At 41.6% G+C, this 18657-nt stretch overlaps 1 protein-coding gene across 2 annotated transcripts in view; it reads right to left on the bottom strand.

The window, feature by feature from the left end:
• RUBCN (rubicon autophagy regulator) overlaps positions 1-13351 on the bottom strand; it is a 57307-nt gene extending 43956 nt beyond the window's left edge. For both annotated transcript variants that reach the window (XM_082625290.1, XM_082625291.1), the window contains exon 1: positions 13119-13351. In XM_082625290.1, coding sequence (XP_082481416.1) covers positions 13119-13183 — 65 coding nt within the window. In that variant the 5' untranslated portion in view covers positions 13184-13351. The remainder of the gene's footprint in view (positions 1-13118) is intronic.
• Positions 13352-18657: the final 5306 nt, after the last annotated feature.

The raw sequence follows: 18657 nt of genomic DNA, 5'->3' as shown, positions 1-18657 counted from the left end.
TACAAACTAAAGAAATTTTCTTCCCCAAAATAAAGTGCCCTTGAGATACCACAGCTACAAAAGAAGGTGGCTCTTACTCTAAGACGTACCAAACCGTCTATATTTGGTATATGCTCATATAGAAGAAAAGTAAACTTAAAAAAATTTTTTTTAATTAATTAATTTATTTATTTATTTTTGGCTGTGTTGGGTATTCGTGTTGCGCGTGGGCTTTTCCCTAGCTGTGGTGAGCAGGGGTTACTCTACGTTGCGGTGCGTGGGCTTCTCATTGCAGTGGCTTCTCTTGTTGCAGAGCACAGGCTCTAGGCGCACGAGCTTCAGTAGTTGTGGCACGCAGACTCAGTAGTTGTGGCTCGCGGGCTCTAGAGCACAGGCTCAGTAGTTGTGACACACGGGCTTAGTTGCTCCACGGCACGTGGGATCTTCCCGGACCAGGGCTCGAACCTGTGTCCCCTGCACTGGCAGGCGGATTCTTAACCACTGTGCCACCAGGGAAGTCCTAAAAATGTTTTGATTTACATAGCTTGTCTGTTTAGTGTCTTTACTTTTTAGGATCCTTCACCCTAATGATCCTGTTATCATTTTCAGAGAGCTGACATACTAAGTTCAACTGAAGCCCATACACAATGGTTGGATTAATCCATTCATACCTGAATCTTAGATGCAAATAAATAGATCACCATGAGAAATAAAATATCCCTCCTCATTCTTTACCCAGATTGTTAGCAAGTGAGGTCAGTCTTTCCTAGGCTAAACCTGTTTGGTAATAATTATTTAGATTGTATCATCTTGCATTCACATGTAACCTTCATCTGGGCACAGGCAAGGACTGTATTAGGCTCAGAGCAGCCCTTTGTATGGCCACTTCTACAAGTATACAGAGTGCTCTTCTTACATCACCATAAATGAAAAGCAAGTCTTTCTAAGCATATTACCCTATGTCAAGGAAGAACTAGGCTCGAGTGGCAAGGGATGGCATAATCCATCTCTACTTGAATCATGTTCATCAACAAACAGCAAAGCCAATCTCAGAATAAAGTCCTGCCAATTTTCTTTGGGGAGGATTTTGACTACATTCTTTGAAGAGGAACAGGAATTGCTTAAGCAACTCAAATAAGCATACCCAAGGAAAAAGTTTCCCTAAATGCCAACTCAGTCTTAAGCTTGCCAAATCACAATTAGAAGTAACACTCAGGTTAAAACAGTAAAGTTAAAAGCAAATGTTATTTTTTAAAGAAGTGTTATACCATATAACTAATATAAAACTAATAACTAAAAATAAGTGAAATCAATAGTAAATACTGTGCAATTGTAAAATGAGGTTCAATGCAAGAAATATATATTGGCATATCTTCCACCCCCAAGACTCTTTTTAGTAATAAAAGGAAACAGCTTCAACGTATTAGCATATCCCATCTACAGTATGCCAGTTATCTGCATTGTAATGTGGTATCTACCTGAGACCAGAGTTGAAGGTCAGATTGTCCCAACTCAGGTAATGATTTGATCCCTGAAATGTGAGGAGAGGTATGTGATATCCATATGTGGAATATCATGAAACCAATAAAATTTTTGATTAGGAACAATTTCCAAAGCTAATGAAAGTACGTAAAAGTATAAAAAGCAGGGCTTCCCTGGTGGCGCAGTGGTTGAGAGTCCGCCTGCCGATGCAGGGGATACGGGTTCGTGCCCCGGTCTGGGAAGATCCCACATGCCGCAGAGTGGCTGGGCCCGTGAGCCATGGCCGCTGAGCCTGCGCGTCCGGAGCCTGTGCTCCGCAACGGGAGAGGCCACAACAGTGAGAGGCCCGCGTACCGCAAAAAAAAAAAAAAAAAAGTATAAAAAGCAGAATGTAAAATTATATTTATGATCTTGACATAAATATACTGAGAGAAACAGTGATATGTTAATAGTGGTTACTTTTGGTTATATAAGGGGAATGTAGAGAAGAGAGGAACTATTTCGGCCTTCCTTGAGGCTAGCAATTAAAGAAAGGTCAATAATATGAACAAAGTTAGCGAACCAGAAGCTGGAAAATACCATAAAGGATTTTTTAAATACTCAGGTATCAAAGGCATCTTATGCTGAAAGATTGTGGTCAGGCAAGCACCTAGGACTTTTAATGCCAGAAAGCACTTCCTGGAAAGAAGTAATGGGTTCATTCTTAAAGTAGGGAAAAACCTAATTAGGGAAATAATTTTTTTAATAAAATTTGTTTATTTTATTTATTTATTTTTGTTTGTGTTGGGTCTTCATTGCTCTGCACGGGCTTTCTCCAGTTGCGGCAAGCGGGGGCTACTCTTCCTTGCGGTGCGGGTGCTTCTCATTGTGGTGGCTTCTCTTGTCGCAGAGCACAGGTTCTAGGTGCGCGGACTTCAGTAGTTGTGGCATGCGGGCTCAGTAGTTGTGGCTCACGGGCTTTGGAGTGCAGGCTCAGTAGTTGTGGTGCACAGGCCCAGTTGCTTCACGGCATGTGGGACCTTCCTGGACTAGGGATTGAACCTATGTCCCCTGCATTAGCAGGCGGATTTTTAACCACTGCGCCACCAGGGAAGTCCCGGGAAATAATTATTGGTAACACTGAGGTAGCAAGAAACTACCATGTTTAATTTGCATTTAACTTTCTTCTTACCTGGCTCCATATTTTCTGTTTTTAGTTATACAGTTTTTAACTTGTAGAGTATGTAGTATATTTACAGCGCTTTTCAGATAAACAATACGCTTATAGAAAAAACATACTTGACTCTATTATCCAGCTCTCAGCTCTGGGGCACTTAGGAGAACCTAACCATTGGCAGTTCCATCCCTTTAGCGGTTGACAGCAGAATCTCAAAAGTCTAGGAGGGAACCTCAATGTCTAGGAATCTCACTGTCTAGAAGGCATGCTTTGTAACTTTATACCTATTCAACAAATGTTTCACCAATCATACTAAATTTTAATGATACTAAATTTCTTGAATTTCAACAATGGGTAGATTTAACAAAAGGTAGGAAAATACCTTATGTCAGAAACCTTACCACTGATGATATGCAAACTCCTTAGTATGGAGTTCAAACATTCTCCATCCTGCTCAGTACTCCTCAATTTGAATACAGTCTCTCTCTCTCTCTACCACATGCAAACATGCTAACCTCATACCTACTCTCATGACTGTATCCATGGAGACCTTTCCACTTGGAATGATTCTCTTCTTGTCCCATTCAGGGATTAAGGTTCAGCTCTAGTACAATTTTCTCCCAAGAAGTTCTAAATAATCTGACCTGCTACAACTTTTTTGTTAGAAACTCTGTAACACAAGCTGTCAATACACCATTCCTCTTAATAATAATCTTAAAAAAAAAAAACATTGTTATTTACCGGTATGTGGTTGATTTCCTTAAGGAGAAGGACCATGGTTTTTCTATTTCCTTTCTTTTCTTTTTTAATATTTATTTATTTATTTGGTTGTGCCAGGTCTTAGTTGTGGCAGGCAGGCTCTTTAGTTGCAGCTCGCCAGCTCCTTAGTTGTGGCGTGCAAACTCCTAGTTGTGGCATGCATGTGGGATCTAGTTCCCTGACCAGGGATCAAACCCGGTCGCCAGCATTGGGAGTATGGAGTCTTAACCTCTGCGCCACCAGGGAAGTCCCTCTATTTCTTTTGTATTTTATATTTTAATAAGCAGAGAGAAAATGTCATTCAGTGGAAAGAGAACAAGCTTCACGGTCAGGCCAACCTGAATTTGAATCCTAGCTCTGCACAAACTAGCTGTGCATCCTTGGGCAAGCCATTAAACTCTTTAAGCTTCAGTTCCCTCATCTGCAAAATGGAGAGAACAACTACTTCATAAAGGAGTGTAATTGGTAATCTACAGAAAGCACCACCATCAAGCAAATAATAGTAGTATTACTTCCCTTTTCTCTGTCCTTTTCCTTTGAACTTCCATTGCGTAAATCTAATAAATCCAATTAAATCAGAAGGGGTACCTAGTATAAAGCCTTCTTACCCATTCTGCTTCAGAGAAAATCTGGGATTGGACAGTTTGTGACATAATTAAGACTAGTCACAGTGTTCCACCTACAAAGAATATCTTCACTGAATTTAAACTAGGGTCAAATTTCTTCTTAGCAAAGGTTCCAAGGCCCTGTTTATGTTCATGGTGCTCTCACTGAAGCAGGATAGCTGGAAAGACTTCCTCAATATTGGATGACCTTGTATATAACAGAGAATCAAATCTGCTTACTGGACAGAATGAAAGAAACTTATAAGGTTTTACTGCAAAAAAATAGGGTTGATTTTGTGAGTCATATAAGAAAGCCAATCTCATTACCTTACAGTCACACCTTATGTTGTCTGGGTAGAAGAGTGCTTTACAAGCAAGGTAAAGGAGGCATATACCACCACTCCAATAGCAAAGGCAAAGGAGGAAAGACACTGCCTCAGTTGCCTCAGTTTTAGGGAGACTATTTTAAAGTAAAAGATAACCATCATTAGAACTAAAATTAAACTATCTCAAAAACTGCTGAGGAAAGAAAACAGCAAGAGAACATTATAGAAATCATTTTTAAAAGATGACAGAATTAAGACCCAACAGATATGAGATAAAAATAAGTGTCAATGGAATAAACTCAACTATTTAAAACAAAACAGCCAATCAAACAAAAAAGCAGGAGGAAACTATACTAATATCAAGGTTGTATTCAAGGCAAGAATCATTTAAAAAGACAAAAAGGGAATAATGAAGATACAGCTCTCATTAGTTTTTATGTATCTAATAACATGGCCTCATAATATATCAAACAGGGCTTCCCTGGTGGCGCAGTGGTTGAGAGTCCGCCTGCCGATGCAGGGGACGCGGGTTCGTGCCCCGGTCTGGGAAGATCCCGCGTGCCGCGGAGCAGCTGGGCCCGTGAGCCATGGCTGCTGAGCCTGCGCGTCTGGAGCCTGTGCTTCGCAACGGGAGAGGCCACAACAGTGAGAGGCCCACATACCGCAAAAAAAAAAAAAAAAAAAATATATATATATATATATATATATATCAAACAAAACAACACACACACACACACACACACATACACACACACACACAGGGGAAACAAAAACTGCAGAAAACAAAAAGAAAAACGGGGACTTCCCTGGTGGTCCAGTGGGTAAGACTCCACGCTCCCAACACAGGAGGCCTGGGTTCGATCCGTGGTCGGGGAACTAGATCCTGCATGCCGCAACTAAGAGTCTGCATGCCACAACTAAGAAGTCCACATGCCACAACTAAAGATCCCATGTGCCGCAACGAAGACCCAGCATAGCCAAAATAAATAAATAAATAAATAAAAAGAAAAATGGAAATGGAAAAAACAATGGTAATGGGAGATCATGAAAACCAAAAGTAAAAAAGTGATTAGAAGAGCTGAATAATATATAATTAATAAGGTTGTTCTATAACATCTAGAAAACTACACCCTGAAGAACACTTTTTTAAAGCACACATAGAACAGTCACAAAAACTGGCCTTGTACTAAGGCACACGCATATGAAAAGTCAATAGATCCTCAAAAGTAGAAGTAGTACAGACATATTCTCCAGCCAGAAAGCAATAAAACAGTGAGCAAATAACAAAAGTAGAACAAAACAAATAGAAAAAAAAAAACACCCTTGGAAAATCTAAAACTCTGAAAGGACTCTTTAGGAGGTTAGGAGGCAAAAATAAATTCATGGTCTTGGAGGCAGGTGGGTGAAGAGGAATGGCAATATGACTATTACTGCTTTCTTCTCAAAAGTATCCAAATGAGAGAGCTCACCAGGAGACTGTCTGAGAACCCTTAAGAAATTATGGGATTCTGCTGTTTTCTAGTAAAAAATCAATCATCTCTCAGTCCTACAATCCAGCAGGGTCCCTGTGAGTTTCACTGGCAAAGGATATGGCCCCACAAACTTTGAGAGATAGTTTGCCAAGTTCCTCTTTACTCACTACTATTGATGACTTCCTTTAATAATCTTCTCTCCTCCTAATCAAGTGTAGTTTACACTTCAAGTGAGCCTGATCCAGAGGAACTAAAAACATGTAAGCATGCTGCAGTTCTTTCCTGAAAAATGCAGATTTAAATCTACAGCAGCATTGTTCAATGGAACTTTCTGTGATGCTGGAAATGTTCTGTATCTGTGTTGTCCAATATGGCAGCCACTAGCCACTGTGGCCATTAAGCACTTGAAGTCCGTGCAGCGTGACTAAAGAACTGAAATTTTAAAATTTTATTTAATTTTAATTAATTGAGACTTAAATTACCACAGGTGGCTAAGTGGCTATCACGTTGGACAGAGCTGGTCTATAAATACCAAGGCAGGTTGTTTACGGAGGCAAGATTACAAAACAAAATAAAAAACAGGAAAAAAATTCCATCTACGGAAGAAGTGATAAAGCAGCTATAAAAAAGCAGAAACAGCTGTGGGGAGGGTAGATAACTGAGAAAAGCTTCAGCTTATGGTTCCTGCTATCAGCTGATACACCTCCAGCTTCTGGGTTCTGACAATAGCATTTTCCCCAAAAGCTTCAAGAATATGTTTTGGGGGGGAGGGGCGGGGGGGGCAGCGGGGTGGGGGAGGGAGAGTTGTACTAATAATCGGAGCAGCAGTTTGGATTGCTCAAAAAACACGTGATCCTCTTGCTTTGCTACCAGTTCTGCCAGAGCATGGTCAAAGGAAAACGGGAACGAAAGGGAAGAAACAGAAAATGAAAATGACGTGAAAAAGTGAAAAATGAATAACCAGAAAGGGAAAAACAGAGGCCCTTTCAATAGCAACAGCACCAATGACGCCTGCCCAACCGTAAGAAGCGTGACCAAATTTTACCATTTTCATTCCTTGAGCACCAACATGCCGCGGAGCGGCTGGGCCCGTGAGCCACGGCCCAGTGAGCACCAACCATATGTCAGGCTTTCATTCAGTGAGCACCAACCATATGTCAGGCACTGTGCTAGGCACCGGGCTTATGGTGGTTAAAGAGGGAGAGTCCCCACCTCTCCGGATATTCAGAACGCAGTGGGGGAAAGGGGCACGTACATTTAAAAAATGCTACAGAGTGAGAAGTGCTGTAATAAGAGAGATAGAAAAGGGCAGGTCAATGATGACTTCTAAAGGAGCATTATTTAAAGAACGACTAAGAGCTCTCCAGGCAAAGAAGGAGGCAATGCAGGGAATTTAGAGGAGCAAGTATCAGAATGGTGAGGAAGGAGATGTGAGAGAGTGAATGCCATGGTTTTGTAACTGGAAACTTCATACTGAATACCAGGGAAGTTTTGACTTTCTATTTTCAATGAGAAATCACTGAACATTTCTGAGCAAAATACTAGAGTAACTGCTTCTGAAAAATTAAGCTGGTAGCAATGTGGAAGCTGCTTGGAATAGGGGGACTGGGCTCAGATTGGGAGCTTAGTCAGGAGGCTACTGAGAGAATCCACAATGAGAAATAATAAAGGCTTTAGTGAATAATTTTGTTTATAGCTGCCCAGAATTCATGTCCCTTTCTTTTGGTAACAGAATAATGATCTTTCACAGGGAAATCACCCCTCTGGCACTTAATCTGGTCCATGAAGTCCCAAGAAGATATCACCCTACCCTAGGATCCAGGGTTGGGCATATAACTTAGGCCTGACTGAGCAACATATTCCATACCCTGATTACAAGAACAGGAACATAAGTCAGTCCAAAAAGAGTCAGCCCCAGAATTTTCACTTTTGCTATACCTATGGGGATTGCTTTTGTCTTCTTTTTGGTTGGATTGCTAAACTTGAAGTCGCCAAGGGTTATCCTGTAGAAAAATCTGCGACTTCCCTGGTGGCGCAGTGGTTAAGAGTCCGCCTGCCAATGCAGGGGACACGGGTTCGATCCCTGGTCCGGGAAGATCCCACATGCCGCAGAGCAACTAAGCCCATGCACCACAATTACTGAGCCTGTGCTCTAGAGCCCACGAGCCACAACTACTGAAGCCCGCGCGCCTAGAGCCCGTGGTCTGCAACAAGAGAAGCCACCGCAATGAGAAGTCTGCACGTTGCAACGAAGAGTAGCCCTCAGTCGCCGCAACTAGAGAAAGCCCGTGCGTAGCAACAAGACCCAAAGCAGCCAAAACTAAATAAAATAAAATAAATAAATTTTTTAAAAAAGAAAAATCTGCCTGAGAATGAAGCCAACACATCGAGAAAAAGAGCACACAGGCAGGGACAAACTTTTATTATTTTTTTTAACATCTTTATTGGAGTATAATTGCTTTACAATGGTGTGTTAGTTTCTGCTTTATAACAAAGTGAATCAGTTATACATATACTTATATCCCCATATCTCTTTCCTCTTGCATCTCCCTCCCTCCCACCCCTCTAGGGAGTCACAAAGCACCGAGCTGATCTCTCTGTGCTATGTGGCTGCTTCCCACTAGCTATTGGTTTTACATTTGGTAGTGTATATATGTCCATGCCACTCTCTCACTTTGAGGGACAAACTTTTGTTTAAGCAGCTACATTTGGCCATTCCTGAAGCAATACCACTCCCTGGATTTTTCGGTAATATAAGCCAATATATTTGGAAACGGAGGGGAAAAAAAAAGGCTTCAAGAGAAAAATCAGAAACAGAACTCATTGTACCTGTGACTGCCTGGGTATGGGAAATGAAGGAGAGGGAAGTATCAAATTTCACTGAGGTTTCTGACTTGGTTGACTGAATGGAAAACACTATTAACTGAGATAGAGAACAGAGGAGGAAAAGGTTTTGGTCAATAGAATGAGCTCAGCTTGGAGACACAAAAAAGTACCTTAATCCTTGAATTCTGACTCTATCAGACTCACTGTACCAGGAAAACTGTGGAAGTAGTCGGGTTCCAAGCTCAGAAGTAGATTGCATAGCCCAAGGCAGCTAAGGGTGACAGAGCAATGCAAGAAGAATCATTCTTTTAATTGTTTCGTAGTTTCACCAGACAAACTCCAAATAATTGGCATTTAGGAAACCCTAGGAAAAGTGAAGTATCATCCCTAAGCATTACAGCATTTTGCTAGTGGTGACTAGCTACATGGAAAACAATAGGGGAATCTATGACATTCCACTCCAAGGATGAAGTTAAAAGCTAGGCCAACACCCCAGTCCCCAGTGTGTTCAACTCGGACAGAGGAGCCACAGAAGGAGGAAGAGAGAGCAACGATACCATTGGAAACAGCAACTAGAAGAGCACCCACTAAACTTATTTTAAGAAAACTGGGGAGGAGATGGAAGTAGACATTTTTTGCATTCAGTACATATCAGGCACTCTGTGAGGAGCTTTATGCACATTATGTTATTGAATCCTCACAACTTACCAGTCAGGAAGGCATCATTCTTCCCACTCAGACAGGATAAGCCAAGTTAAGCCGTAGAGCTAGAATTCAAATGCAGATCTACCTGGATATAAAGCTTATGCACGTTTCACTACATCAGCTGCTTTCAGAAAATAACTGAGCAGTTTTATCCTTCATTATATATTTTAAAAAAATGATGCCATCTCATCAAGATGTCTTCTGAATTGGGTGTTTTACTGGCCACAGAAGGGTTAGGTTTGCAGTGACCCAGCCACAGTGCCTCAATTCTCAGGCACAAGGCATGTATTTTATTTACCATTTGACTATCTGGAACTAAGGAGGCCATCAGTGCCATGAAGTCCCATTAAATAACACATTCTGAGTTAACTAGCCACCCACAGAGAGTTGGCTATGGCAACAGTATGAGTGATTTTGTGGGGATAATCCCACTATTGAAATTAAGTTTTGACTAAAGTTCCTTGATTAAGAGGCAAGCATGGAAAGAATAACAGAAAAAGATACCTGCAAAGGAGCGGTCCTAATAGCCTTAAAATGACAGGCAAAGAATGTTATATAATTAATTACCTTATACATTTCTTCGTCCCAGTATATTAGCATAGTGAGAGGTAGTATAGTGTAGGTATTAAAAATAGAGCCAGGGCTTCCCTGGTGGCGCAGTGGTTGAGAGTCCGCCTGCCGATGCAGGGGACACAGGTTCGTGCCCCAGTCCGGGAAGATCCCACATGCCGCGGAGCGGCTGGGCCCGTGAGCCATGGCCGCTGAGCCTGCGCGTCCGGGGCCTGTGCTCCGCAACGAGAGAGGCCACAACGAGAGAGGCCACAACAGTGAGAGGCCCGCGTACAGCAAAAAAAAAAAAAAAGTAGAGCCAGATTGCCTGGGTTTGAATCCCAGTTCCACCAAGGATTTACTGTAGGACCATGGCAAGTTATTTATCCTGTCTATGTCTCAGCTCCCTCACCTGTCAAATGGTGATAATATATTGAATAGTACCTATCTCACCCAGTTGTTATGGGGATTAAATAATACTTGTAAGGCTCTTAAGCAATGCCTGGCACGTAGTAAATAAGTGTTTGTTAAATATATTAAATAAATAAAAAACTCAGCTAGATGGGGAGGAAATTTGAATTTCCAACCCAGCCTCTCCCACATGAACTGGTAGAGGAAAATAAAAACAATCCTAAAATTTCTTTAGAATGTATATAGGACCTTTTACATGAAGCATTTCACAGACATCTGGAGGAAGAATAAGTAGCCAAATATACATAAGCAGAAACTGAAACATGGAAAAGAGAAGTAAGATGTTCAGTTTCACTGAACACATCATTCACAAGTCTCGGGCAGGAACGTCAAGGTCCTGTCGGCCCAGGTTTTGTACAGCAGGCCACAGGCTAACTGTGCACATAAAAGAGTAGTCACCCTTTAAAACAGCCAGGTCTTCACCCAGGTACAACATCTCATTAATTTTCCCCTGTTGATATTTTCTCAGAGGTAAATATTCCACCTCCAGTCTTTGGATCCCAGCTGCTCCTGAGACTCTAATTATATCTGAATATTTTTAAAAGTCAAGAAAGACTTCCTTAAATGTAAGGCCAGACACTATAAAACTCTTAGAGGAAAACAAAGGCAGAACACTCTATGACATAAATCACAGGAAGATCCTTTTTGACCCACCTCCTAGAGAAATGGAAATAAAAACCAAAATAAACAAATGGGACCTAATGAAACTTAAAAGCTTTTGCACAGCAAAGGAAACCATAAACAAGACAAAAAGACAACACTCACAATGGGAGAAAATATTTGCAAACAAAGCAACTGACAAAGGATTAATCTCCAAAGTATACAAGCAGCTCATGCAGCTCAATATCAAAAAAAACAAACAACCCAATCTAAAAATGGGCAGAAGACCTAAATAGACATTTCTCCAAAGAAGATACAGATTGCCAACAAACATATGAAAGGATGCTCAACATCACTAATCACTAGAGAAATGCAAGTCAAAACTACAATGAGGTATCACCTCACACCAGTCAGAATGGCCATCATCAAAAATCTACAAACAAAAAATGCTGGAGAGGGTGTGGAGAAAAGGGAACCCTCTCCCACTGTTGGTGGGAAAGTAAATTGATACAGCCACTATGGAGAACAGTATGGAGGTTCCTTAAAAAACTAAAAATAGAACTACCATATGATCTAGCAATCCCACTACTGGGCATATTCCCTGAGAAAACCATAATTCAAAAAAGAGTCATGTACCAAAATGTTCACTGCAGCACTATTTACAATAGCCAGGACATGGAAGCAACCTAAGTGTCCATCGACAGATGAATGGATAAAGAAGATGTGGCACATATATACAATGGAATATTACTGAGCCATAAAAAGAAACGAAATTGAGTTATTTGTAGTGAGGTGGATGGACCCAGAGTCTGTCATACAGAATGAAGTAAGTCAGAAAGAAAAAAACAAATACCATATGGTAACACATATATATGGAATCTAAAAAAAAAAATGGTTCTGACGAACCTAGGGGCAGGACAGGAATAAAGACGCAGACGTAGAGACTGGACTTGAGGACACGGGGAAGGGGAAGGAGAAGGGTAAGCTGGGACGAAGTGAGAGAGAGGCATGGACATATACACACTACCAAATGTAAAACAGATAGCTAGTGGGAAGCAGCCGCATAGTACACGGAGATCAGCATAGAACAGGGAGATCAGCTCCGTGCTTTGTGACCCACTAGAGGAGTGGGATAGGGAGGGTGGGAGGGAGACGCAAGAGGGAGGGGATATGGGGATATATGTATACGTATAGCTTATTCACTTTGTTATACAGCAGAAACTAACACAACAATGTAAAGCAATTATAATTCAATAAAGATGTTAAAAAAAGACTTCCTTAACCTACATTCCTGCTCTATGATGTACATTCCAGATTCTTAAGAGGTTAAGACCAGAGTTATTAATGAAGCAACCCCTACATAGGGGTAGTACCTCTCCAGAGTCCAAGCCACCATTCGGTCAAAGTAGTTTTTAAAATCTTAAATTCTCTAATTTCTAGAAGGTATGAACTCGATAACAACCGTTTCATATAAATAAATGGGAAATTGCTTAGCTGCATTGTGGGGAAGGAGTGAAGGGTTTAAGGATGAAAAGGAAACGACAGGGAGGTCCTATTACTCTCTGACAGCGATCCAGCTTTGACAAAGGGCACGCACGCAATTTCTAGTCCCACTAGCAAGCCCCCATCCCCATTCCACTGCCATTACAATCGCCCACTTTCATCCGCAGGCCCTCCTTCACTCCGTCCTCACACTCATTTTTCCTAAGCTTCTTTCTAGGCCACTCATGCTGCCTAACCTTTACTCCCAGAAATTCTTACTTCAACCTTCTTAATATTGGCCCGAATTGCTGTCACCGCAAGTTTCAGTCGGGGCACCCACCTTGTCCCCTACTGCTATCTATTGACTCTGGCCTATGAAATCTCACTAGAGCACCTCTCAATATCCACCTCCTCTCCAACAGCCTTGGATCAGAGCTTCACCCACTTCTGCCCACCCCCCAGGCCCCCGCCCTCAACATACCCTACCCCCCTCCTTCACCCTCACTAAGCTCATTCCCTCGTCCGCCCTATCCACGCCCTGCGCGACCCTCCTTTCAGAATTTCTTCCCAAACAAGTTGCCCACAACAGTTGCCCTCATGTCTGTCGCGCCCGGCAGGTCTCCTCGTGCTCTCCGAGCCCTCTCAAGCCTCCCGGGACTTCAACGCATCAATCTGCCCGCGACTCCCCGGTCCCTTCCCAGCCCACCTGCTCTCCTCCGGCAAGCCCTCTTCGCAGCCGCCAAGCTCCATTCCCGCGCCGTCTGCCCGCATCCGGGGCTGCGACGTCGCCTCTTCTCTTGAGAGGCGTCCCCGTCGCTTCGCCCCTCAGGGCTCCCGGAGTCCTCCGGGAACCGAGGAGGCACCCACGGCCGGTGGGCTCAGAGTGATGCACTACAGCCGGGTGACAGCAAAGGCAGTGCCTGCTGCCCCAGCTGCTGTTTCTAGCCACCCCCGCTTCCGGCTCCAAAAACTACAACTCCCAGCAAGCACTTCGAAGGCCCGGCCGCTACCGGCATGCACCGCCCTATCCAATCAGAGTCTGCGCTCGCAGCGACTTCAGACCTTGGCGGCGAGCTTGCGGTAGTGCACCCGGCGGGGAGCCGGGGTCTGAAACGCCCACCAGCCCTAGTCTCTGGAGTTCGTACTGGTGTGGACATTTACACACGCCTGTCACACTTCACCCTTGGAACCATACTCGGTCAGAGGTCTAGACTCGAAAATAACGCTGGTCTTAATCCAAGTACGATTAACCCCACTTTAGCCTACCCGGGTTTAACACCTGTTGGTGGTGTTTGGAGACCTCAAAAATTTTAATGAAGAACTCACAAACTCGGAAGAGCTTATGTCGCTTTGGGATCACAAAGGAAGGGGAGGAGGCAAAAGCTTTGGGGAAAGGTTTCCTGGAGGACTGATGTCAGAGCAGAGTCTTTTAGGATGAGTATGAGTTAGCCTGGAGAAGAAGTTAAGAGAAGGGGAAGAGAGTAACACAGACATGAGGAAGCGGGTCTGGGAACAGCTTATTCTGAGTAGTAATCAGAGATGGGAAGAGGTGAGAAACAGGCATACCAGATCATGACGCCACTGTGAGTTTGGATTTTATCCTAAGAACAATTAGGAGCAAATCAAGGATATGCAAATCAAGAAGTGATTTGATCAAACCTGCTTAGAAGGCTACTTTTGACAATGTGGAGAGGTAATGGGGTATGTACTATGTTGGAGGGAAGGTCAAAAGAATGGATATGAGAAGAGGTTGGAAGTTCCTATAAAGGCCAAGTGTAATGCCAATGAGTGAAGTGCGCCAGTTGTAGGAGAATGGCAGAAACTCTCTGAACTGGAACCCCCATGCCTCATCCAAAAAGGAAAGTCTCATCTTAGCTATAGTTGAATGTTGCCAAATATTCTGATTTTTTAATAAAGCTGGAATCTGCATTTTTAAGTACAATTTCCAATTTTTAAAATATTGGCAACAATTTTAATGTAAACATTACACAGGCCAAAAACAAAAAATTCTGTAGGCTAAATGTGGACTTTGGGTTTGCAAGTCCAGGCCTAAACTTGGGCAGTGGCTGTAGGGAACAAGGAGGTTGGGATTAGAGCCATGGTAAGGCAACAGAATCAGCACTACTCTGTTAGGGAGAGATCTAGGTTAACTCCATAAAAACTGGTTACTCTGTTAAAAATAATACATGACTTTCAGAAATTTTCAAACTTGAGAAAACTTTTTTTGTGAATTAAAAGTGAAAGAGTCTTTTAATTAAATTATGATTTCCAATTTCCATTTATATAAAAAATATTCTTAAACTTTCTCATATTTTCCTACCAAAGGGTTATACTTTTTAAGAAAGGGGCAGTGTTAGTTATTGGGATTTCAGTACCTTCTGTTTCTACAAATGTATGAACTTCATTTTTTGGCATACAGTATAATCCCAAATTAATGCCACATGATTTTAACATGTATTTACATGAAAGTCAGCTTTATCAGGAAATTCTAGAATTAAAATTGTAGTAAAAGCTCTAGAAAACAGGAATTTCCTCATATGTCCAAGACTGGGTTTACACTTTTTTTTTTTCATTTTTATTTTTTTGGCCATGCTGTGCAGCTTGTGGGGATCTTAGTTTCCCGACCAGGGATTGAACCCGGGCCCTCAGCAGTGAAAGCGAGGAGTCGCAACCACTGGACCACTAGGGAATTCCCTACACTTATTTTCTTTAAAGCAGTCAGTTAATAAGCATGACAATAACCTACACTAGCCATGTGCCCACTCCCCCATCCCATCCCTCTGCTTTCCCTCACCCCAGGTAGCCATATCCTAAATCCCTTGTTTATAATTCCACTGCTTCTCTTTTAATACAGTTTCTTTGCATCTATCCATATTCCTAAAAATTATTATTTAAAATTTTTTTGTGTTCTAACTTTATTAAAAATGCTATTAAGCTGTATTTATTCTTTGAGGCCTTTTTTTTTGCTTAATATTACAATAAGAGTTATTTATTTATTTATTTATTTATTTATTTATTTATTTATTTTTATTTTTGGCTGCGTTGGGTCTTCATTGCTGTGCATGGCCTTTCTCTAGTTGTGGCGAGCGGGGGCTACTCTTCACTGCAGTGCACAGGCTTCTCATTGCGGTGGCTTCTCTTGTTGCGGAGCACAGGCTCTAGGTGTGCAGGCTTCAGTAGTTGCAGCATGCGGGCTCAACAGTTGCGGTGCGTGGGCTGTAGAGTGCAGGCTCAGTAGATGTGGCACACGGGTTTATTTGCTCCGCGGCATGTGGGATCTTCCCAGACCAGGGATCAAACCCATGTCCCCCGCATTGGCAGGTGGATTTTTAACCACTGCACCTCCAGGGAAGTCCCAAGATTTATTTTTATTGTATATCACGATAATTCATTGATTTTGACTGCTATATAATAGTTCATTGTGTGAATACACCAGTTTATTCATGTTGCTTTCCACTGATGAGCATTTGGGTTGTTTCCAGGTTTCTGCTATTGTAAACAGCGCTGCTCTGAATATTCTTTTACATGTCACCTCTTGTACATAAGCAAGGGTTTCTCCTGGGTACATACCTAGAAGTGGAATTGGCAGGTCATAGGGTTATTGTCTGTTCTAGCTTTTGTTTTGAGTGATGGGTTTGTAGTTGCACAATTTTAAAAATAACTCGGGGACTTCCCTGGTGGTCCAGTGGGTAAGACTCCATGCTACCAACGCAGGGGGCCTGGGTTCAATCCCTGGTCGGGGAACTAGATCCGGCATGCATGCCACAACTAAGACCCGGAGCAGCCAAAATAAATAACTAATAAATAAATAAATATTAAAAGTTATAAAAAATTAGTTATGAAACAATAACTAATTATAATCAGTTATTTAAAATAACTAACAAATGAAAATGGGTCATGCTTGGAAAATGATGAGAGTATATCATGAACCAAGGATTGTGATTAACCCAATTTTGTGCATCTGGGATCCAAATGCAAAAGGTCAAAAATGCAAGAATATCTAGCATCAGGGTTCAATAGTGTCACATAAAAGTAATGGCTTTACTTAGCAACTGCTTGCTGAATTAATATTTTAAAAGTCAAAAAATCTGAAGAACTTTATTGATCTTGATTAATCTGTTTGTTTTCAAGATTTACCAGGATGCAATTTTTATACAAATGGTAGTTGGTCCTAGAGTACCACTGGCAGAAAGCAAATTTCACTCAATAATCATTTATTCAAATAAAAGATTTTTAAAGCTCATGACACTTGCTTATTTGCCAAAAGTTTGGTTTTAAGAAATAGTCTTCTTGAATATATTCAACAAATATCAATTATAGACATGAATATTTTCTTTTTATTATATTCACTAAAATTATTCTTAGCAGCATTTTTTAAAATATTAAAAATTTTAAAGCTAAGGGATGTCGCCCACTTGCCAAGTCAAAAGCAATTTGAGCATCAAAATGAGTTAATTCATGATATGTCTACATATCTACATTCTTTTCAAAGGTAAGCATGACCCTTACACTCTGCACCCCTTAGCTTTTCAGAAGAGAATTTTTGAACAGGAAATGAGTCTGTGAATTTCTACGGAAACGTATATGTATATATAAATAAGTATGCAAATAAATAAATAGAAAAAGGAAGGAAGAAAGGGGGCGGTGAGGTAAAGCTCTTTTCACAGTAGAATGTCAGCTGATGAATGTAGAAGAACGATAGTGTTAGAAAATCACTATTTTGTAGCCACCATCATAATAATTGATTCAGGCAAGAATCATCAATGGACGTTAAAGCCGTCAGTGAAATTTCTTCCGAAGCAGAATATTTACACAGTCTCAAACCATCTCCCCAAAGATAACTTATTCATTATATATGGGGGGAAAAGTATCTTTACAATGAAGAAATCTGGCAGACATCACCTTAACTAAGTGACTAAAGATCACCAATAAGAGAAAATGACATCATGTGCCTTCTGATGTTAAGTACTGAGAATGAGCCAACATCACTTATGTAGTATCCTTGACAAAAGTGAATAACTCAAATCTAATCATAGGCTGACAATAAGACAAAACCAAATTGAAGGACAAGCTGTGCACCAACTGCCTTCAATCTTCAAAAATGTAAATATCATAAAAGACTAAGAAAGGCTGACAAACTTTTTATGATGAAAGGAGACAAAAGAGGCAGGACAAAGAAATGCAACATATGAAACTGGACTGGATCCTAGATTGGAAAAAAAAATTGTTACAAAGGATAATTATTTATTAGGATAGTTGGCAAAATTTAAATATGGACTATACATCAGAGAATAGAATTGCATCAATGTTAAATTCCTGAATTTGATCATTTTACCTTGGTTATATAAAAGAATATACTTAGAGATATATTCTATAGAGTCATGATGTATGCAACTTACTCTCAGATTGTCCAACAGCATGAGGAGCGAAGAATCCTGGCTCTTCAGAGCCTTCCTAGACTACCAATCTATCTATTGCAAGTTGAGGAAATTGAAGATATATATGTATATATAGTGTAATTTATTTTATTTATTTTTGGTTGCGATGGGTCTTCATTGCTGCATGCAGGCTTTCTCTAGTTGTAGTGAGCAGGGTATACTTTTCGTTGCGGTGCACGGGCTTCTCTTTGTGGTGGTTTCTCTTGTTGCGGAGCACGGGCTCTAGGTGTGTGGGCTGCAGTAGTCGTGAAACGTGGGCTCAGTAGTTGTGCTCACGGGTTCTAGAGCACAGGCTCAGTAGTTGTGGCACACAGACTTAGTTGCTCTGTGGCATGTGGGATCTTCCCGGACCAGGGCTTGAACCCGTGTCCCCTGCATTGGCAGGTGGATTCTTAACCACTACGCCACCAGCAAAGTCCGAGGATTTTGATTTTTTTTTTTTTTTTTTTTTTCGGTACGCGGGCCTCTCACTGCTCTGGCCTCTCCCGTTGCGGAGCATAGGCTCCAGACGCGCAGGCCCAGCGGCCATGGCTCACAGGCCCAGCCGCTCCGCAGCATGTGGGATCCTCCCGGACCGGGGCACGAACCCGTGTCCCCTGCATCGGCAGGCGGACTCTCAACCACTGCGCCACCAAGGAAGCCCAAAGATGTATTTTTTAAAAGAAACAATCTTTACATAATTAGGGGGAAATTGTGTGATTTATGTAAATTTGTGGAGCTTTAAAAAATTCCACAATTAGTCATTCAGTGAATTGACCTAGAACCTTTGGTTGACAGGACTCCTGCCCTGCCCTGCCCAGAGAAGAC

Source organism: Mesoplodon mirus (genome assembly GCF_964341445.2).
Source record: "Mesoplodon mirus genome assembly, chromosome: 6".
Classification (NCBI taxonomy): domain Eukaryota; kingdom Metazoa; phylum Chordata; class Mammalia; order Artiodactyla; family Ziphiidae; genus Mesoplodon; species Mesoplodon mirus.
The sequence above is the reverse complement of the archived record's forward strand: the minus strand, read 5'-3'. Positions and strand labels throughout refer to the sequence as shown.